We start from the raw sequence: 22,908 nt of genomic DNA, 5'->3' as shown, positions 1-22,908 counted from the left end.
TATCACAGTAGCTGGCTCTGCATGTGCTACCTTAGACCACAGGCCATAGGAACTGTGTTTTCAGAGGCAAGCTCTCACTCTGTCACCCAGGCTGGAGGGCAGTGGCGTGATCATGGCTCACTACAGCTCAACCTCCTGGGCTCAAACCATCCTCCCTCTGCAGCCTCCTGAGTAGCTGGGACTACAGGCATGCATCACCATGCCTGGCTAATTTTAAACTTTTTTTGTAGAGACAGGACCTCCCTGTGTTGCTCAAGCTGGTCTTGAACTCCTGGTCTCAAGAGATCCTCCCACCCTGGCTTTCCAAAGTGTTGGGATCACAGGCATGAGCCACCACCCCTGACCAGGAACATTTTCTTGCAGGGACTGAGAGCTTTGCCCACCAGCACCCCAAAAATGCAAGGGCATGCTCTGAATGACACTGCTTGTAAGACTGAATGATATTGTAATTAACCTCTCAATATTAATTGAAGATATATCTGCCTGCTACTAAAGGGGGCATCCAAAGTCTTGGCTCATTGGAGAGGCAACTGCCTGTCAGCCACATGACATGCGTGTTCTTCAGGTGCCTGCAATAATTTTTTTTAAACTCTGCAACTAAATTTTGTACAGATAGAGTCAACTTTATCTTTCCCATGTTGTTGAAATCTAGATTTTTTTCCTTTCATTGGAATTTGACCTTTCTGTTCCTCACAGAGCCCATGAAAACTACTTTTAATTTTATTATCCAAGTTTTAACCTAGCACAAAGCAAATAATGTTTACTTTAGAAACAGATATCCAACATGAGCTCATTAAATAGAAAAGTAAGTATTTATTCTATTGTAGCCATCATTCTAGATTATTTATTTCATTTTTTAGAAAAGTAAAACAAATCAGAATGTGAAGTCACTCATACCTGATTCGGTGACAAATGAGACCGAAGGGCTGATAGGTCCGTAGCCGTGAGGATTTTGTGCTTGCACTTTAAAATAATACCTGAAGTTGGAAGAAAATATATTTTGAAAGAAACGTGTATTTGACTTCTGTGTAATGAAACAGACTCCCGAACTGCTGAACACCTAAACTGTGACAGGCTTTGAGTTCTAATTTTCACAAATGCACATAGCACTAGTGATTCTTCATGTTTTTCCTGAACTTTCTCAGTTTTGAATAAATTCTCTAAATAATACAATTAACATAGCAGGGACACATGGCTAACGGCAATAGAAAGGACATATTAGAACACAGTTTGCTTGGTGACCACGCGTTCCTTCGCATCAGGACTGTCCCTGCTCTGCGCAGGCTCTCCTGAGCTCATCCCTGGTGAGATGCTCCTCTAGCCCTGCTCTCGCTCAGGTTTAAGACTCTGGTCTCCGCTTCAGTTCCACAGCCCGGTAGAGAGAGGGTGGTGGAGCATAACACTACAAAGCAGAATTCAAATTATAACCTAATTATATCCCTGGAGGCCATGTAGAAGAGCAGGATGTTTGCTCCAGCAACCACACAACTTAAGGTTGACAGCGAGAGGATGAACCGGGCTGGAGGCTGCCTCTTCAGTGAAGCTAATACGGCAATGGTATCTTGGGTGCACTGAGAAATGCTGTGGTTGGCTCTGGAGCTGGGAAGGGACCACCTTAAAAGTCACTGAGTTATGAGCTTCTGCGTCTCAAGGAAAGAGAAACAAGTCCAAGAAGGGAAAGGGGGAAAGATCCAGAGAGAGAGGCTTTTCTGTAGGACTAAACTTTGTCTTGGAAGAGCGAATGTGCTGGAAAGCACGCCGCCTGAGTCAACTAGCTCATCTGGAGGGAGACTGAGTCTCGAAGCATCTTATTGGCATTCTTGCAAGCAAAAGAAAAAGAATGGTGTTTAGAGAAGTAATAAAGACCAACACCACATTTGTGTCCCACTATATCTTAATCTTTGTGCTTTCCTCACCTCTTGATTCTAGATATTTTACATGCTCTTTTAGTGCTCAGCTACTTACAGATGAAAAGAGAGGTAAAGAGTCCCTGGTGGCTCTGTCATTTTAGAGAGCTCATAAGGGACCTCTTCTCTGGCTTTTGGCCAGTAAGAATGTCACACTTAAATGTTATAAAATGATTTATTTGATGAAGTCAGGCACACAGATTCTATGTACTAATTAAAATGCACTACATTTTTAAAAAGTGAACTATTCATATTCAGAGAGCAAAGGGTTATTAGGCCTATTGTACCAACAGCCCCGGCCTCAAGCCTTCCGAGCTGCTGGATCACCAAGGCCGTCTCTGGCCTCAGAAAAGAGATATTTTACTTTGGGTTTGATTAAACAGAAAGCAAAGAAAAGCCATTGGGTAAAATTAGTCTTCCTAAGCCATTTGCATCTTATTTAGGAGTATTCTTTTTTATTGCAATTTAAATAAAAAGATATGCACAATTAAGAACATATGAGTTTCCAAATCTCAATTCACTCCGCAGCTCGTGTTTTCCCAGTGACGCATACTTTTATGCAGTGGTTGTGGAGTTATTTAAGGCAAAACTCTGCAGGCAGTTTGAGCAGTGGGTTTGGCATACATTTGTGGTCCTGGGCAAACTTTACAGATACTTTTTTCGCTTAAAAAAGGAAATTAAAACATAAGGAAGGATGCATACTCAGGGGCTCCATGGGACACTTCTGCTGAGTAGTCAACTTTATGGAGGGAAGTGCCTCTATGCCATCAAGGAGGTGGCAGAAGGGTGACTGACGGGCTGAGAAGCACTATTCAGATGGATCTGTTTGTATCAATTTTGTTTTGACCCTGAAACCTAAATATTCTCCAAATCCACCTTCCCTGTTGACACAATGATTCTAGGCCTCCAGAAACTCACAAGTGACCATTCCAAAGACATATTCCCATTAGAACCTCACCTAAGGTGTCAAAGTAAATTTAAATATGCTGAGCTGGAAAACAACATGAAATTATGCAAAAAGTTAACATTCCATTTTTAAAACTCACATGAAACTTTGTCGATGGGCAAAAGTATACATTTCATACTCTGAATAGTCTCTGCCTCAGCCAAGTAACAAAAGCAATCCATGCCTCACCCTCTTAAGCTTCTGGCACCTTCTTTCGAACAGCCTCAACTGTGACAAGTCTGTGTGTTTTAAGTATGGATTTAAAATACGCAGACTCCAAAGAGTTCTTTGGGAGTCTGTCTGGTGTCTAAGGTAGACAATGCTCACTTAAAGTCAAAAGCAAGGTCTAATTGTAAATAACCAAAGCTCACCTTTATGCCCTGGCCCCTCTTTGGGGTAGACTGACTTCTGGTCTCCCCTGGATTGACTCAGAAGCTGGTTTCTCAAGCGAGCCCCCAAGAGGACTGAGACGACCAAAGTGAGTTCCCTGGAAATGATCTGCATTCCGGTGACACAGGGGCAAATGAGTGTCCTTACATCACACTTGCACTTTCCTAGCTCTAAAATTTAGCAGCTGCTCAGAAGGGTTTTGAGGAAATGCAGGAGGAGCTGTGAGTGTCTCTACCAGAAGAGCACATAAGCAGGTGGGCACCTCAGGAGAGGGAGATTAGCAGCTACAGCTCCTCCTTTGCCTCAAGGTGCTGAGTGTGTGTGGGGCCAACCCAAGGGCCCCTGGCACTGTCTGTCCTGCCTCTCCTCAACCTTCCTCCAAATTGGCCTCCTTTGTTTCCTAGGGCACACCCTTCTTTAAGGCATCCTCTCTGCTGGGAGCACAGCCTACTCTGCAGGATGACTGATTCTTATGATTCAGATTTACTTTCCCAGAGAACCTTGTCTGACTCCACTCTCTATCCCTAAGCTCACAAAGAAAAAAAATCCCCCCATTATATACTCTCAAAGCATGGTGTACTTCTCCCTCACAACACCCACTCAGGGAGGTTTATATTTATGTTGGTTTTTTTAAAAATCTGCCTCTTCCACCAGACTGTAAGCTCCTTGAGGGCAGGGCCATGTGTATTTTCCCCAGCCCAGCCCAGATGTTCCACCTCGCACTCAAGAAGTGTGTAGTAAGGACTGACTGAATGAGCCGTGTACACTCTCTAATACCTGTTGAAAGAATGAGTAAACCATCGCCCTACATAACCCTCCTGACATGACTCAAAGCTCAACATCAGTCTGGCAGCAGAAGTTGTGGAAAGAACGCTAGACTCGGTGAGTCAGGAGGCTGTGATTCAGATCCTATTGTAATTAGCTCTGTGGCAAGGCCTCTGGAAGGCCTCTTTCTGCTTTTTGATACTGAGGCTGTGCTGCAAAAGCATTGTCACTCTGCACACGCAAAAAAAAAAAAAAAAAAAAAAAAAGGACAGTGACTCCATTTTCTCTAATTTTCTTGGTTTTGTTTTATCTAATTGATTAAAAAATTAATTTGCCATTACTACTAGGGAAAAGCAAAAAAAAAAAGAGAAAACACTGCTTTCTCAGCTTCCTGGTTTACTACTTGCTTTTTATTTGCCAAATCCCAAAATTCATAATAATTTATGAAAGCTCAGCTCAAGTGGGCCCAAATGGCACGTTAAAATGTCTTGAGGAAAATTCACAGCTCGTTCAGTAGCCTTTCGGTGCCCACGGCTGGTGCCCAGATTCTACCCCCTTTACCACATGCCTGTCTAATGAGGGCCATTTTGTTCCAGCCTCCTCCATGTTCCTCAGCCTGTGTAGAAAATGAGAGGCCTCGGGTGCGCCATCACCTCACTTCGAGCTCTTTGCTAAGCAAATATGGTGGCTCCCCACAACAGAGGTCTGCTGGACCCATTTGTACCAGCTTGTGAGAGCCAGTCATTAAGTATTCAGGAACTCCGCAAGCCCACGGTGGCTTAAAATTGGCCACAGGTGGGAGTATTTACACCACAGAAGTTGGCTAATGGTATCAACCAGGGAACTCTTTTTCCAGAGAGCCAGTTTACCAGCACACCACTCTTGACCATCAAGTGCTTGGTGCTTTCCCATGCTCACCCGCCCGGGAGCTTTCTGAAGGTTATTACCACCAAAACCAGAAGGCATAAAAGGGGAATGAAGAGTCACTCTCTTTGTGCCCCTGGGAACTAGTTTTGCCTATTTCATGCCAAGGGCCATAAACTCTGGCTTCCAAAATGATTCCCTGGCCAGCCATGCCTAGTTTATGAAGGCATGCTTATAACCTCTACCAATGTGTAAAATGCATCTTTCTTGAATGATGTGAACTTCTACATCATAGAGTTTGGGAACCAGTTCATTAAAGTGTTCTGTGATTGCGGCTCCATTTTCACATATGAAGGTTACAATGCCTAGTGCCACAATGTTGGGGATGAAAAATGGACCAATTCTTTCAACACAGAGAACAACTTTTCTTTCCCTAATGGCAGGTAGTGTTTAAGTAAACAGAGAGGAAAATATAAGCACAATAGCCTAACAATGACAATACATACAGTCATTTCTTCTAAGAAACTTATATGCATATGGTAAGCATGCATTAACATTCTACTAGAACTAAACAGAGTATTCAAAGAAATCACAAAAACATTTAGATTCCTCCCTTCATTTCCAACCAAAGCATATCAGCAACTATGCACACAGCTCTAATCTTTTGTTTCTAAATGACCGACACATCATACCTCGTGTTGGGCTTTAGGTTTTCAATGGGCAAGTGAGTTACTGATGAAGCTTGAGTGGACCACTTGTTCCTGATGAAGTCTTCATAGGATGCACTGTAAACCAAGTAACCTGAAAATGGAAACAGGAAAGAACCTAATGGGCACCAAGGAACCAAGTCACACACAAGATGTAACCCACTGAGGACAGGAGTGAGGCAAAGCTGCAGATGCAGCTCCATGTGGGAACTGCAGGAAGGAGGGCACGCAGCACCGTAGGACAGGATGGGATGTAACGCTGGTACCTTCTGCTGAATCCAGATGGGGATGACAAAACTAAGACACTTCCTGATGACCTGCTGGCCCCCTACTTCTCTTGCTCATTCCCCAGCTTTCCCCATCGTCTCAGAACTAATCACGTCTCATCTTGACCACACAGAGAAAAAAGAAGCAGAAGAAAAAACAAGTACCCTCTACACATGTATTTAAGAGCTTCCTATTGCCCTGCACAGGAAACAAAGAAAGTTGCTGGTGGATGCTGTGCATGTGTGTGGGGCTGAGAGATCCCAGATGCCCAGGGGTCCCATGCCCATTTGGTGAAGGCTGTCCTGCTATTTCTCATTGCTGAGTATCTGTGCTGCCCTTGCCCTCACAGTCTAATCACAGCAGTGAGGCAGCTCTTCTTTCTATTGTCCAACCTGCTCTGTCTTACTTGCTAATAACAGATCTCAGCCGGTGTGCCCTTGACCCTGACACCTGCCCAGCCTTTACAGCTCTCCCAGGAGGCAAAGTGAAGTGCTTCCCACAGCTCAGCGCATCCCATATCCTAGGTCTCTTATGTGTACACAGAAGGAGAAAACATTTGTCAAGCACTTTCTTTGTGCCACACATTATGCTAACAAGGTACTCTCGATTGAATTTGATTTGATTAATCCTCATGATCCTAGTATGCAGGTATTGCCTTCCTCATTTTGCCACATGAGGAAACTGAGTCTTAGCAATAGGTTAAATATCTTGTCTAAGGTCACATGTATTGATTCATTCAACAAATATTTATTGTGCAACTACTAGTTGCCAGACATTATACTAAGTACTGGAGATAAAGTGGTGACCAAGAGCTCATGAAGCAGCGGGGTGCACTGGGAAACAGAATTATACAGCCAGGTTGAGCACTCTGCAGGACCAGTCCACAGTGCTGTGAGAAGGTGTGTAGCGGGAGCTGGCCCACCATGGAGCTTCCCTGGGGTCACAGTAAAGGAGCTGGCATCTAAAGGATAAGAAGCAGATAAGCTGTGTGGTAGGAGGTGGGATGGATTCCAGGTAGTGGGAACCCTGAGCAAGACACTGAAGAGGGAGGACCCAGGAGAAGGCAGTGTGACTGGAAACCGTAAGTGGCGGGAAGCGGGGGCATGAGCTGGGGCTGAAGCAGCACAGGTGGGAAAACTAGGCAGCACCCTTGGACCAAGCTAGGCTTTTGCTTTTCATTCCAAAAGAAAGGGAAAGACAGTTAAGACATTAAACCTATACAATTAGGTTTGCATATTCAACAAATCTCTCCTGTGCAGAATGCAGAATGCATTGGGTGTGGGAGTGCAGATGTGGATGGGACAGTCTAGTTAGACAGCTCTTACAGTAGCCAGGTGAGAGGTGGCAATAGCTTAGATGAGCACACCGCCTAATGGAGAGAAATAGATGGGTTCAAGAGGAATCCAGAAGGCAACACTGACCAGATTTAATGATGAGTTGACTATAGAAGTGAGATAGAAGGAGACTTGAAGATGCTTCAGGCTTGAGCAAATATGTGGAAAGTGGGACAGTTCTCCGAGATGGGAAACACAGATGAGGGCCAGATTTGGGAATGGGAAGGATCGTGAGTCTGACTTTTTTTTTTTTTTCTTTTTTGAGATGGAGTCTCACTCTGTCGCCCAGGCTGGAGTGCAGTGGCGCGATCTCGGCTCACTGCAAGCTCCGCCTCCCGGGTTCATGCCATTCTCCTGCCTCAGCCTCCCGAGTAGCTAGGACTACAGGCGCCCGCCACCGCGCCTGGCTAATTTTATTGTATTTTTAGTACAGATGGGGTTTCACCATGTTAGCCAGGATGAGTCTGATTTTTTTATACACCAAGTCTGAGATGCTCTGGAGACATCCCAGTGATGACATCAAGTGATTTTACCATTTGCATCTGATTTTACTATCTGGGGCTCAGAGGAGAGGATGATGGCCTGGCCTTGAGATATAAATCAATGACTCATTTCTGAGATGAATTAAAACCGTGTGCATGGATGAGACTCTGAGGGGAGAGAAGACAGAGCAAGAAGAAAAGAGGCCCCAGGACCAAGCCGTGAGAAATTCCACCACTGAATGTTGTACAAGCCTGGGAGGAGATGAAGAGGTTGAGAGAGATCACACAAGTTAAGAAGGAAAAGATCAATAACATCAAATGTACCTAAGAGGTGCATGTGATTTTATTTAGCACTCTACGATCTGATTAGTGTCACATCACATGACACTGATTAGTGTCACACAACTAACAAATGGGCAAGCTGGGCCTGGAAGCCAGGTAAACTGGACCCTGGAACCCTCCCCACACTGTTCCCTGGAGGAGAGTCATTGAACCTGGGAAGAGTTGCTGCCCTCCCCACAGCATTTCCCCTCTGGCACAGTGTAGTCAAGCCCTGCATGCTTCAGCTGGTGCTGCACACAATGGCCCACCCAGAGGGGACAGAGGTCACATGTGTGCCACGGAAACCCGGCTTCCAATGGAGTTGGCAAAGCTCAGACTCTTGGACCTCTGGCTTCCATCAGAACCCCGCGCTTCCCATGTAAGGGGCTGGTTTCTCGGCTGATCCTGTGTCTGGGTTTTGAGGGCTTTGGGGTTTTGATAAGGTGCTTGCTGAGCACAGCATAACTCCTGATTTCTCTGTTGTTCTCATCAAAACCAGTCCTGAAAGTGACTGATGAGCTGGTCCTGAAAAACTAAGAGGTCATCACATCGGTGATTTCCTACAGAATCGCTCCTAATAAAGTAATAACTTCATTCTTCAGGAGTGATTTGGGAAAGCAACAGGTTGCAGGCAGGAATTCTAGGAGTTTCACACTGTTTGGGCGCCACCTCATTACACACTGACTTGACTGCTTGTGAAAGAAAGAATGGCAGGTGAAAACGAGCAGAGCACACAACATCCATGTAGCCAGCAGGATTCAGATGCCCTGCAGGGGGCCCGATAATGTGATGCTTCGTTTAAGTCTAGGATGTATCCACTTGGCTTAGTTGTTCTGCAGATGAAAGAGCCGGTGTTTGGTTCACTAATGGATGACAAGCTGCCGCTATTCTCTCTCTGAGCCTTGTGGAGTCTGGTGTTTTCCCCCACGCCACAGGGCGTCATATGCTGCAGTGTTCTACAGTAATCAGCTTGACAGGAGTTGGCACAGCTCTGTGTTGGGAGTGCCCTATAAATACCTCATCCATATTATTTATGCTAGTGTCGTGAGTACTCATGATTAGGGCTCTGAGGTTTCGTTTCGGATGAGGTGCAGGGTGGGGCATGTGAGGACACTAAGGCTTCAGGGAGCTTTGAATGGCTTGGAACGCCCTTAAAGGGTATGGGTGTTTCAGAAGCCCGACCTCTACAGGACAATACAGAAATTACATCTGAATTAAATCTCAGGGACATTTGTTGAGAGTTCCCTGAAAGCTTCTTCACTGCAAGAACCCTTGAGGCACGTTTAACGGGGCCAATGCACTCTCATTCTACAGCCAATGTTTCCTAGAAGCCCTTTGAATCAGGATGCAGTGATATATTTATGTTAAGTAATATCTGTTATGCAAGAGGTCAAAAGCTAAACAGCTTAAAGTAAGGTTTTAAATTATTTTTTCTGCATGCTTTCTTGCTTGCTTTTAAAAATTACCATTCACAGAAGTGTGTTCAATTAATAAAAAGATGTTCTGGCTGTTTGATTACAAGCTTTCCTCCTTCCATTGATTGATTTGCATTCTATTCGGAACACCATGGACTTCATGGCTGTCCATGTAGCACCTACCCAGTACTGTACTTTTAGTTCCGCTAAAGACTTGAACTCCTTAATTCCACACCCTCCCTGCACCCCAGGCCTTTCAGTCTCACCTGGCAGAACACCCAGAAGCCTTCTTTTCTATGTCCCTTATTCTAGCATTTGTACTGCTATACAAATTCCACAAGAGAAGATGCTCTTTGGATATTCTTGAACACATTTTTTCATTGTAAGATACAATAGTGGGAACACCAAGACAAGCACTAGAAATTTTGAATTATATGAACTGTACTAGCACAATAATGGCAGAGAATGTTGAACTCTGACCTCTAATGCGACTGCTACCTCCCAGTCAGAGACACACACAGCCACAGCCATACTTCTTCCTCTTGCACAGCTCAGAGGCCCAGAAAAAAAAAATTGCAACTATTCACAGAAAATATCAATTCTCTTTCTGTAAGAACTTAAATTTCAAGATGTATCTTCAAATATGTCCTTGGCAGAGTGAACTTAAACATCTCAGAGGCCAAGGAGGCTCAAGATCCTCGGGCATTTTTTCATCACCTCCAATTCCCACATAAGGAGCCAAGAAGCACCCAGATTTGTCTGGAAGCACCCAGCAGATGTGAAAGGAGAGAAAGAGGCAGAGGCACAAGCCCAGGGCTGACTCCAACAAGGGACAGCTGTGTGGCCCAGTGGGAGCTCATGGTCATGCTCACTGCAGGATCTGATCTGGCAAGGGGCTAGCTGGACTCCCTGGCCATTTGCAAGATTACAGGATGTTAGAGATGTAGCGATGTTTTGCATATGGGGAAACCAAGGCCCAGAAAGATGAAGTACTGAGCTCAAGATCATGCAAATCAATCTGGGACGAGGATTTAGGACTTCTGACTTCCATCCAGTACTCCTTACCCTACCCCATGAGGCTTCCATTGTTGCTTATATTTCATCCAGCTGAAGGAAGACACCTACCCATCATCCCATTCATCCATCCAACCTACTCATCCATGCATGCACCCATCCACTCATCCATCATTCTTTATTGTCCACATTTCCCACCTACAGATCATGGGAACTCTGATATCTGCCTAGGACACACCTGTGACCACATCTCCTGGGGTGGCTTTGTCCCAATCCACAATGACAAATGAGTGGCAGCCTTCCACGGCCACCACGGTGATGTTGCGGGGAGAATGCTGGGGAGGCAGGTCACTCCTCCTCAGGTCATTGGGGATGATTTCATCCAGGCTGTCCACTTGGAAGTGATCCAGTGCATCAGTCAGAGAGCATGGGGCTGATGGGTCTTTATTTAGGTATGTCACGTAAGGAGCTGGAAAAGAACAGAGATATCCAATTGGATTGCTGGAGGCTTTTTCTGGAGGCAGAAATACAGCATCTGCTCCACAGAATCAGACCCACCATTCAGTCTCTCCCTGCTGGACAGAGGCCCCATCAGCCTTGATGCCAAGCTCAGAAACACACCCCCAGCTCTCCTTAATGGACCCATGTGTTTATGTCTTTCAATCTGGTAATTCCAAAAGATCCTATTGCCCCATCGACATCAATGACTATGCCTTCAAAGTGGTTTTGAGAGATCATGAAACTATCATTCAATGTAATGTAAGCCTGCAGCTCTCTGTCATTCCTGTGCCCCAACATTTGGAAAAGGATGAGTCAGGCCCACCCAACACTTTACTAGCATTCTCTCAACACAGTTCATTTCCTTGACTATATTGGGACCAGGAAAAAAATGTATACTGATCAAGATATGCAGACTTTAGCCTCAGCCCTGGGTGGCCTTCCCTAGAGCTTCATAAACCCCCACAACAATCTGAAGCATCTGTGCATAAGGCCAGGCCTGAACTGCTGTCTACAACATTACTGTTCAGTATAACAACAGCTACTCACATTTACAGATGGCTGGAGATTTTTCTACATACATTATTTCAGTGGATACACGATCCTGGGAGTGAGGCAAGATATGAACCGATGACTTCGTGTTACCATCTCTCCTACCAACACTGAGAGTGCTCACTATGTAAGGATCAGACAGGAGGCTGTCACCCCCAGCCCTTAACTCTTTCTATTATATCCCACTAAATTAGAAATGCCAAGGACTTGGGATTGGGGTTTTATACATGCAAAACTCTCAAGTGATCTCAAGTAACAATGTCTGGCAATTTCTGAAGATTCCACTGTAACTTTTGGGGCTATGTTGCCATTCTCAGTGGCTATTTGGAGTGAATGCAGTTTTTAGCTTCTCTATTTGACTTTTGGGCAAATAATGAAATTAAGACAGAAGTCAAGAAGTTCTTTGTAACTAATGAAAGCAAAGATACAGAGTCCCTCGGACACAGCGAAGGCAGTGTTTTCTAAAAATTAGTCTGAAGTTAGGCCTTTAGAACTTGTCCGTGGGTCTTATCAGGAAGTTTGGGGAGTGGGCTCCTATGCCTTAGAGAGTTGTAGACTTATGAAAAGAGCCAGACAATAATAAGCCTTTAGCATTCAGAGGAGTTCTGTGGAGTGGCTAATAATAGCACAGAAAGCATTTCAATTCCCGTCATGGAACAGCCGGGAAAGAAGTCAGCGCACGTGGTAAACACAGCCTGGCAGCTGCATACCAGAGACCCGTGTTAGTGTCTGCCTCAGGAACGCCACCTCAAATGAACATTCTTGTTCTTCAAGTATGTGTGGTTTAGACACTCAGTCACTACATCTTGGCTAGCAAGAGTTGTTCTCTGCCCGTGGCAGAACAGTTGTTTTGGAAACAGAATAAGTGTGATCTTAGTTTAAGCTGTTGCTTGTCTCCACTTAGTAACATATTAATCCAGCTGTCTCATTAATGAGGTTCATTAAGGGCATGGGAAAAGAAGACTTGCAAGACTTAACGCCGTTTAGTTTCACAGAATTTCCTACTGAGACTGTTTTAGTTACTGAGAAAGAAGAGGAAAATGAACTTCTAGATCCCAAATCCTTGAAGCTAACGAAAGTGATAGGAAACAACGAAAGAAAAAAGCTTCCTCTCCATGATACTATAAGCGCTAGTGGCTCAATTCAGTAAGCAGCTAACCTTTTAGGAAGAATTGAACAAACAGTACACACACAAGGCCCAGTGGTAAGTCTTGTCGTGGATAAACTGGCTACAACAAAAACACTCATGTTCCCTGGTCCAGATGGTTTTTAAGTGTTTCTTACTCTTACTCTCTGCAAGGCAGCCTGTCTCAGCTCTCCTCTGTTGGACTCCAAATCCTCCCCTCTTCTGATTTTGGCAGAAAGTAAAATAATACATATCTACACACGACTGACTCACTCAATTATCCCCAGTGGAAGCTTCACTCTGGGAAAACTTCTCAAAATGCACTGCCTTGGCCAGGCCAAGAGATTAGTAATGCTCTTCTTCAAAGACCAAAAGTTAAAAACCCATGTTTCTCTGATTAACAACATTATATTTACCAACAAATCGTTTCCTTCCAGCCAGATCAAATTCTTCTTCAGGAAAGGAACTGATGGCACCTTCTTCTGCGATGACCCCCGGTGTGGTAGCAGTGGTGGAAGGCTGGGTGGTGGTTGGTGGCCTTGAGGTCTCAAATTCATAATCTGAAATGATATGAAGGCTCTGTAATTGGGCACTGCCAGAAAAGGAGCACTTTCTATAGTCAAATGATACCTTCCTAACATTCAACGGTAGGCTAAAACCCAGACAGACGCACACACATGCACACACAGACACACACCCTAAAATAAATGCTATGCCCAAACGTAATTTGTTTCTACTAAAATACTATTTCTTCCCATTTCTGTCCCTGCAGAAAAGAAGCTGCAGACAGAAGAGAGAAAGGGCAAAAAGAAACACATATGACCAGAAAAAGTGGGGTTTTAGACTCACAACTGGAGAGAACGTTAGAATCCATCCATTGTAGCTCATGGCACTGGCCCAAAGCCATGCTCTACCTGCATAATGTTCTCTTTTAGGAAATAAAAGATAACATCAAAAAATAAACTTGAATTTTTTTCGTGTTTTTTTGGCCAGGCATGGTGGCTCACACCTGCAATCCCAGCACTTTGGGAGGCCGAGGCGGGCAGATCACAAGGTCAGGAGATTAAGACCAAGACCATCTTGGTCAACATGGTGAAAGCCCATCTCTACTAAAAATACAAAAATTAGCTGGGCGTGGTGGTGTGCACCTGTAGTCCCAGCTACTCAGGAGGCTGAGGCAAAAGAATCGCTTGACCCCAGGAGGCGGAGGTTGCCGTGAGCCAAGATCATGTCACTGCACTCCGGCCTAGTGACAGAGCGAGACTCCATCTCAAAAACAAATTTTTTTTCTTCTTCTGTGTATGAACTTTTTCTGGGCATGGGGGGTGGGATTAATCCTGCCAAAACAACTAATCCTTTAACATTTGAAAAAGAAAATAAAACTCTGCCCCTTTTTCAAACTGTTCAAAGATAAGAAAGATGCCTAGTATTTTCAAAGGTGCTAAAAAAAATCTTCGTTTGCTTTCTAACATCTGCTGTTTATCTTTAAGTCAGTTTTTGTTTGAAAACCTTGGGATTAAACCACTACATCAAGCTTTATTATGAATAAATAACACATCAAAAGTGACATTGTTTGCACAGTTGTGATTTAAGACAATTAGAGCTATGAATAATTGCAGAAAAGGTGGACCTCAAAAGTGAGAATCCTGAGCCTTGGTGTCAAAGGCCGGCACTGGACGTGGACAAGATTCCTTTAAGAACTTCTTCAAGTTGCAGAGGCAACTTCCAAATCACACAAAACAATCACAAGGTCCTAAGTATACTAATACCATTAGTTACCATTTACTGAATGACTCTCCCAGATGCTGTCCAAGGCACTTTGTATTCTTAATTTAAAAAAAAAAAATTTTTTTTGAAATGGGGTGTTGCTCTCTCACCCAGGCTGGAGTGCAGTGGTGCCATCATAGCTCAAACTCCTGGGCTCAAAACGATCCACCTGCCTCAGCCTCTCAAGTAGCTGGAACTACAGGTGTGTGCTACCATACACGGCTAATTTTTTAATGTTTTGTGGAGACAGGGTCTTGCTATGCTGCCCAGGCTGCTTTCGAACTCCTGGGCTCAAGTGATCCTCCCTCCTTGACCTCTCAAAGTGTTAGGATTACAGGCTTTAGCCACTGTGGCCGGCCTATGTTCCTAATCTTACAAACTTACCCTTGAAAAGATTCTATGATAAGAAATCAACAGATCTAAGCATCACATATTTTATGTAATTAGAAAAGGAGAGAAAAGAAAGAAATATGAAAGAGAAGAGCCAAGTAAGGAAGTTGGACTTGGTTAAACCAAGTAAGTTTTATAAATGAAGGTTGAAGGGAAGCCCCGATGGATAACTCCAGAATTCCTTGGGCCTAAGGAGGGTTGGGAGGGAGGGAACGGGGAGTACAGGGACCAAGTGGGAATCTGCATCTGCGTGTTAAGCACACTGTTTTTCTTAGATCAAATAGGCATTTGGGGGTGACATGGAAGCATGGGGTACAACCACCCTTCCCTAAGCCAGCCCTCGGCATTGCCACCGGCCCAAAGCTCAAAAGGAAACTTCCGTCAAGATCATCCATTCAATAGTTACAATCAGATCCTTTGATTAGGAAAGAAAGTGTGCAAATAATTTTTCAAAAGCCAGTTTGTACCTTCATCATATATAACGTAGGCCTCTTCCGTGGGTACTGCAGTGTCGGTCTCCAAGCCTGAGAACTCATCTAGTGAAGACAGAGAAAAGGACCGGTCATCCAGGGCTCCTTCTCCATGGTTCTCTCAGAAGCAGGCCCCAGAGCGTGACAATTCATCCACCTCAAGCAGGTCATGAAAACAAGTCCCCCAGGCCAGAGTCTCCACAACTTTTTCAGGAGGAAAATCATCAAAGCACTGACATGGAACCCAGACTTTCTCTCCTTTGGGCCCAGGAAAGGGTGATACAAATGCCTGCCCCGTCAGGAGCAAACACCCCGCTCCACATTCCCAGATTCCTCAGCACCCCCAAGCTCTCTCTCACCTCCCTCCTACCACCTCAGCCCACCCGCCTGCCTGCCTGCAGGGCTCTGATGCTGAGGGAAGCCCCCTGGCCCCTCATGCCACAGCAGGCGCTCTTAGGAAGCAGTCACGAGAGAGAGAGAGGAGAGTGGGCGGTTGGTGCTCAGGATGGTGACAAAAAGCCCCTCATGTGTGAACTCCCTTGTTCATCAGTCTTCATTCCTCCACCCCCTCCACCTTGCCTCTGGAATATTCAAGAAGCAGAGTAATTTCCTATCTCATCTACATCCCAACTTGGCAAACTCTACCAATGACAGTTCCCTGTGCTTCTCCACTTCCTACTGACTACCCACCCTCTCTTACCGACTTGGGAGATAAATCAGATTTCCTAATTTGCAGAGGAAATTTGGAAAAATATGCCAATCATTGCAAATTTCTCTTTACAGACAGATTGGGTTGTACTAACCGATAGGTCTATTTTGACTACAGAATTATACTTTAAATGTAATACAAAATTTCAGATGTGATTTTTGGAAAAGCCAGGAAACCCTAGTTAGAAGAACTATTACAATTCCTGTAATGACTAAACCAATGTTATGAGCATAAGTAACTTGTGAAAAGAAAGGTGAGTGATTTAAGCATAAAAGGCATCTTCACCTCCATTATCAGGGTAGTTTAAGCAGAACTCTTTTGGAAAAGGTGTAACGGAATCGATTATACTATTTCTCTACTTGGGGTATATAGATGCAGCTGTAAAAAGGAGAACATCTCACTGTAGCTGATAAAATCTTGAGTCAAAAGGTTTTATAGCTCAAAAAATAATTGTAAGGAATTACTTTCCTCCCTTTGACCTGAAGCCCACAGCAATTATATAGAACTCTCTAAACTTAATGCACCATTAAAAGGGGGCAAGGTGGGGAAAAGAGGAAGAAGTGACTAGTGGATGGCTCCAGATACCTTCTCTGTATCAGCCACTTTTATGTATAGATAATTCCACAACAAACCCTTGAGATACATTGAGCTTATAAATACTCACTTCTCAGCTGATACGGTTTGGCTGTATCCCCACCCAAATCTCATCTTAAATTATAATCCCCATAATACCCACATGTCCAGGGAGGGATCTGGTGGAAAGTGATTAGATTATGGGGGCATTTTCCCCCATGCTGTTCTCATGATAGTGAGTGAATTCTCATGAGATCTGATGATTTTCTAAATGGTAGTTTTTCCTGCACACTTGCTCGCGCGTTCTCTCTCTCTCTCTCTCTCCCCCTCTCACCTGCCACCATGTAAGATGTGCCTGCTTCCCCTTCTGCCACGATTGTAAGTTTTCTGAGGTCTCCCCAGTCATTTAGAACTGTGAGTCAATAAAACCTCTTTCCTTTATAAATTACCCAGTCTCAGGTAGTATCTTTATAGCAGTATGAAAACGGACTAATACATCAGCCAAGGACACCAAGGCTCTGGGAGGATTTACAGCACGCCTGAGACATGCAGATGGTAAAAGACAGCAAAACCAGAATGTGAACTTCAAGTACTCTGGCTCCAAAGACTACTGACTTTATACTTCATAAAACTGCCTCCACTTCTTAAAAGTTGAACTAACCAATAAAATTATTTGTCGATGTGAAGATGCTCTATTAGAATCACCATTCTACAGTGCAATGAAGGGGAAATTGAAGTAGAAGGTATATAAACTCCTGTGTCATTATTCTACCAGACTCTTCAACCTAGTTTGAATGACATGAATATTACATTGTAAAAACAAACTCCACCCACAAAGGGCAATGGCAGCCTCGAGTGGTCTGTCCAGCCCTCCTGGGATCACAGTAAGAACTCCCAGCTCCTATTCCGAGGCCCAAGAGATGGTCCTTGAGGCAATGACTCTGGTGTGTTCTGATTCAGCCAATGAATATTAAGCAGAGAGAAGTTGTAAATTATCCATCCATTTAGGGGTGGAATGGTCATTTCATGAAAAACTATTAAACACAAACTTTCCTTCGGTCATTCCAATGTCAATATGCCTGGGATCCAAGACAAATTACTTCTGAGCTTGTTCAAATCAGTTTTCAGGTTCACACCCTGTAAAGTTTGGGATTATCTTGCCATTGTTTCCTGGCCTACCATTTTCTTTCCCTTGTCAATTTAACCTTTAGGAGTATCGTCTTGCTTTTCCTCATTATCAGTTCAGTGTCATTTCTTTTCATTATTGTTTTTGGCCAGATCAAAACTGAATACATGGTGAAGTTTCTGCATCCCAGGGTGAACAAGAAAAGGGAAAAGTACACCATTTCCCTCATGGACTCTGGTGTTACGGGTAACTCCGTGAGGTGCTGAAATACTCCAGTGCATGTAGCAGGCTACAGAAATGATGCTTTTACCGGCAAATGAGTTCACTTCCTGAGATGAGTGACAGTTAAGTCCTCTGGCATTAAGTAAACAATCTACTAAGTGATTTTAGTGTTCTTTTTCTTAAGACCAAATAAACTCAGGCATAAATTTTCTAAAATAGAACCATCTTGACTCCAAGTAAAAATAACTTCCAGATGTAATGAAATATATTTACAATTAAAAAATTAAAAAAAAGTTGACCATCTTACTTTGGCCCACCTGAATGCCATTTTAAACTATTCAGAACTATGTAAAACTGGGTATTTTACAAGCCAACTCAGCACCAATGTGAAAAGCTTCAGCCTCTTCACATAAACACATTTGCCAGTCATCAACCACAGCAGTGTCGTTTATTCTCTTCAGTAGTTTATCAAGTAGCCATGAAAAAAATAAGTGAAAAATGTCACCAAAGAAGGAAGGCCTTTGCTCCAGAGATATTAAAAAATATTTTTTAAAAATTATTCTCAGTAGAAGTTTAGAGACAGAAGGTAAATGACAGCTATTTGAAACCCAAGGATATTTGCACACTGTACAGTTGGTCCAGCTCAAATGAATGTTTGCATTTCTCAATATTTTCTATCTGGAGACCCAGCTATGGTAGGGAAGGTCTGTTTTCTGTAATGACTGATGTTTTTCTGCAGCCTGTAACAAGGTCATGCTACAAATTCTTGACGGTGTTCATCTGGCTTATCACATTCCGTGTACACCCTCTGTCATCAGATTTGCTGTAGATACAGAACCTGGAAAACAAACAAACAAAAAAAAAGCACTGGCTTTTAGGACATGGAGAATGCCTATACCTTAAGGTCTTGCTTGGATATCCAAAGGTATGTACTTAGGTACCACAAGGAATTCGAGATGAAGCAGAAGACATTGTCCCAACTGCATGGAGTTTATTATCCAACGGAGAAGCCAGATCAAGCAGAACCAAACAAAACAAATGTTCGAGGCAGCATTATTCATAATAACAAAAAAGTGGAAATAACCCAAATGACCACTGACCGATGAATGGAAAAAATGCTGTATATCCATACAATGGAATAAAAAGAATGAAGTACTGATGTATTCTATAATGTGAATGAATCTTGAAGGCAATTATGCTAAGTGAAAGAAGCCAGACACAAAAAGCCACATATGACATGATTCCATTTATACAAAATGTCCCAAATAGGTAAATCCATAGAGAGAGAAAGTACATTAGTGGTTTCCAGGGTTGGGAGGAGGGAGGAATGAGGGTTGACTGCTGATGAGTACGGAATTTCTCCTGGGGTGATGAAAATATTATGGAATCTAACAGTGGTGATCATTGCACAACTGTAAATATATTAATATCCACTAAATTTAGAAGAATGAACTTTATGGCATATGAATTTTATCTCAACAGAGCTAGTATTAATACATTTTTAAAATTTAATTTCTTTTTTTAATTTTGTTTTTAAGTTCTGGGGTACAGGTGCAGGATGTGCAGGTTTGTCACATAGGTAAAATGTGCCATGGTGGTTTGCTGGACAGATCAACCCATCACCTAAATATTAACCCCTGCATGCATTAGTTATTTTTCCCAACGCTCTCTCTTCCCCCACCCGACCCTCTGACAGGCCCCATTGTATGTTGTTCCCTTCCCTGTGTCCACGTGTTCTCATTGTTCAGCTCCCACTTATAAGTGAGAACACAAGGTGTTTAGTTTTCTGTTCCTGTGTTAATTTGGTGAAGATAATGGCTTCCAGCTCCATCCATGTCCCTGCAAAGCACATAATCTCATTCCTTTTTATGGCTGCATAGTATTCCATGGTGTATATGGACCACATTTTCTTTATCCAGTCTATCATTGATGGGCATTTGGGTTGATTCCATCTCTTTCTTTGCTATTGTGAATAGTGCTGCAATGAACATACATGTGCATGTATCTTTGTAATAGTAAAACTTTAATTTCTTATCACAAAAAAATGACCACTTTCATGGTGAGTGTTCTTACCACAAATAAAGAAAAAAGAATAATACTAACAATAAAGGAGTGGGAGTTGGAGGGAACTTTGGAAGGTGATGGATGTGTCTGTGGCCTTAGCAGGATGATGATTTTGTGAGTGTATTCTTATCCCAAACTCATCGACGTGTATGGATTAAATATGCAGAACTTTTTCTATGCCAATCATACATCAAGAAAGTGGTTTAAAAAGATTAAAAGATAAAAATAACTATGATTACAGTCAATAAAGAAGAAAATGTTTAATGAAGTTGTTAATGAAAGAGTAGAAATAAGAAAGGCCATAAGAAAACTCTTTTTAAACTAACAAATTATATTGCATTAAAATGTGATATGAGGATGATACATTGCTGTCCCCACATTTAACTTTTCCCGAAGACTTTGTATTGATTTGTACTTATTTTCAAATGCTGTCCAGAGGAAAACTATTCTTTAGCTTGGACTAGGGAATCAGGAGACTGGACAGGAGTGAACATATATGTGTCATGATTTGCAAAGAAAATAAGAGACAAAAATGCCAAGAAAAATATTGACTTTCATGCTAAATAAAAGTCCAAAAATACAAAGTAAATGAAGGGAACATGTTAGAAGGCCTAAATAAAAGCAGACAAAATAAAACGTGAAATAATAGCAACAGTAATTAAAATCAAATCCAAAATAGTTCATTTTTGTTTACAACCAATTATTAAGTAATTATGTTTTAATTCTATTTCACCCTTTAAAATTAAACACATAAATGCATGCAGAAGTCAGATGTCAAGGAAAGCAACATCATATTTTAATACTAGAAATTCAAAGGTAAATTCAAATTTGTACTCACTGGGTCAATGGACAGAGTAGAAATTTTCTTCCCATTGTTCCTCTCCCTCTGTATGTTTCCATGTTTCTTTGGTGTGGAATTTTTAGATGTGTCAAGTTTTCTCGTTTACTTGGAACTTCTTCACAGAAAGACTAACTTCCAACAGAATTCCTATTTTGGATACAGTATTCATGTTCAGACTGATTGGGCTTATCATGGTCAGTAACGCGGCACAAGAATTCCAGACTTGATTCCTGAAAGGAAATGTCTTCACTCTGCCTTGGTTTAAAAAGACTTAAGCTTTACAGTTGACATTGCAATTCATTTCAAACTGAGGGAAAGAAGATGAATCTAGCTCCTCCACGGCTGATGCAAATCTAGAATGACTTCTTCCAAGGCAGCTTGAGCAGGGGACTGAGCAGAAAGGATGGAGACACATTGATATATGGGCTCCACGACGACCCGGATAAAGGCGTCCTAGCTCCTGCTCTTCAGGGAGAACAAGCCACTTTCAGAAGGAAGACAGACTCACATCAGGGGTGGCAGGATAGTGCAGATCAGCAAAGAAGGGAAAATGCTGCATTCTTACCCAGTGGAAAGCCCACACTCCCACAGGAAGCCCAGCCACATGAGGATTAGAATTCTCCAAAGGAGGGCTGATCAAAAAAGTGCCCAGCTGCCGAACATGCTGGGGAAACATTCCTTTTCTTGGAGATTCTCAACAAGACTATTCAGTGATCTAAGTGTTACAACAGTAAGAAATTTATCCAACCTTGTTTAAATCACATAGCTAATCACAGAACCTTTTAAGTAAATACATATATATTACAATCACTAATCTACAATATCCATTGGAACACACTTTGGGAAATGATAGCCCAAACAAATAATGTCACAAGTTTCAGCTAAATTCTTGACTTGGGTTGTGATAAGCGCTGCCAGGTAAACACAGGATGCCCAGTTAAATCTGACTTTAAGTCAACAAGAAATAATTTTTTCATATAAATATGTCCCATGCAATATTTTTATTTCCTAAGTCTTCCAACCTTAGCTGTGGCATGGTACTGTCAGACAAACCTGCTGGGACCAAAAATGTATCAGGTTGCTGCTTTGCTGTGCGTGGTGCTCATCCCTCCCTTGCAGGCTCTGCCACCCTGCTCTGAGCTGCAGCGTGCTAGTGTGCGTGATAAGTGGTTAGCATTAGAACAAAGCCAGTTACCTTCTTCAGTGTAGCACTCTGGGATCCCATTGGAGCTCATTATCAGGTTACCATCATTGTCGTGCCGTTCCAAGGTCCCAGGGGGACAGGTGGGGATGGGAGTGGTGGGTTTGGGGGTGGTGGGGGGGGGTGGTTGTCCGCGTAGTGGTTCGGACTGTGGTTGTTGGGCGCCTGGTGGTCGTGCGACGGGTGGTGGTTGTGCGGCGGGTGGTGGCGGTGGTGGGCCGCTGGGTTGTAGTGGTAGGCAGGGGCGTCGTCGTAGTGGTAGGCCGTGTGGTAGTGGTAGGGGGATGGGTGGTTGTTTTGATGACCTCCAAGCCCACCAGCGGCTTTCCTCCAAGACTCAAAATTGGCTTATCTTGGGCACTGGCCAGAGGTGTGCCATGTCGCCCCTGCCCAAAGAGTGGGAGGCCGTCAGGACTCACCACAGGGGTCCCTTCCAGATCTGAAATAAAATCAACCAATAGCTATGCAACGACGTGAAACAATCCAGAAAAAATAAAAAGCAAGCAATAAGTGTCTTCTCAAAGCTTATGTATTATCATGTTTTAATCAGTAAAAGGCAAAGGGATAAATGAATATTGCATCAGTATGCTCCACGGTCCTGAGATAACTCTTGTATCTAGCAAAGGAAGAAATACTTTCCTTTGCCTCATTCCTAAGCTTAAGGGGCGAAAGTGTTACTTTGGATTAAAGGTGGAAAACTTCTGTAAAGGGCCAGGAAGCAAATATGTTAAGCCTTATAGGCCAGATGGTCTCTGTTGCAACTACTCAATCAGCTTTTAGAGTGCAAAAAAGAAGATAGACAATAACAGCACATAACAAATGAGTTAGACAATGCATAATTAAGTGAGTGTATTGTGTTCCAATAAAACTTTGCATATGGACACTGAAATGTGCATTTCATATAATTATCATGCCACAAAATATTCTTTTTTCTGGCAATCATTTAAACATGTAAAA

At 43.1% G+C, this 22,908-nt stretch overlaps 1 protein-coding gene across 1 annotated transcript in view; it reads right to left on the bottom strand.

Annotated features, from left to right (window-relative positions):
* FNDC1 (fibronectin type III domain containing 1) overlaps window positions 1–22,908 on the bottom strand; it is a 75,063-nt gene that overhangs the window by 10,200 nt on the left and 41,955 nt on the right. Inside the window, 7 exon segments of the mRNA XM_050789213.1 lie at window positions 898–977; window positions 5,565–5,673; window positions 10,651–10,881; window positions 13,005–13,148; window positions 15,213–15,281; window positions 21,946–22,072; window positions 22,074–22,390. Coding sequence (XP_050645170.1) covers window positions 898–977; window positions 5,565–5,673; window positions 10,651–10,881; window positions 13,005–13,148; window positions 15,213–15,281; window positions 21,946–22,072; window positions 22,074–22,390 — 1,077 coding nt within the window.

Source organism: Macaca thibetana, chromosome 4 (genome assembly GCF_024542745.1).
Source record: "Macaca thibetana thibetana isolate TM-01 chromosome 4, ASM2454274v1, whole genome shotgun sequence".
Taxonomy (NCBI): Eukaryota; Metazoa; Chordata; class Mammalia; order Primates; family Cercopithecidae; genus Macaca; species Macaca thibetana.
This window is presented reverse-complemented; position numbering and strand designations above follow the sequence as displayed.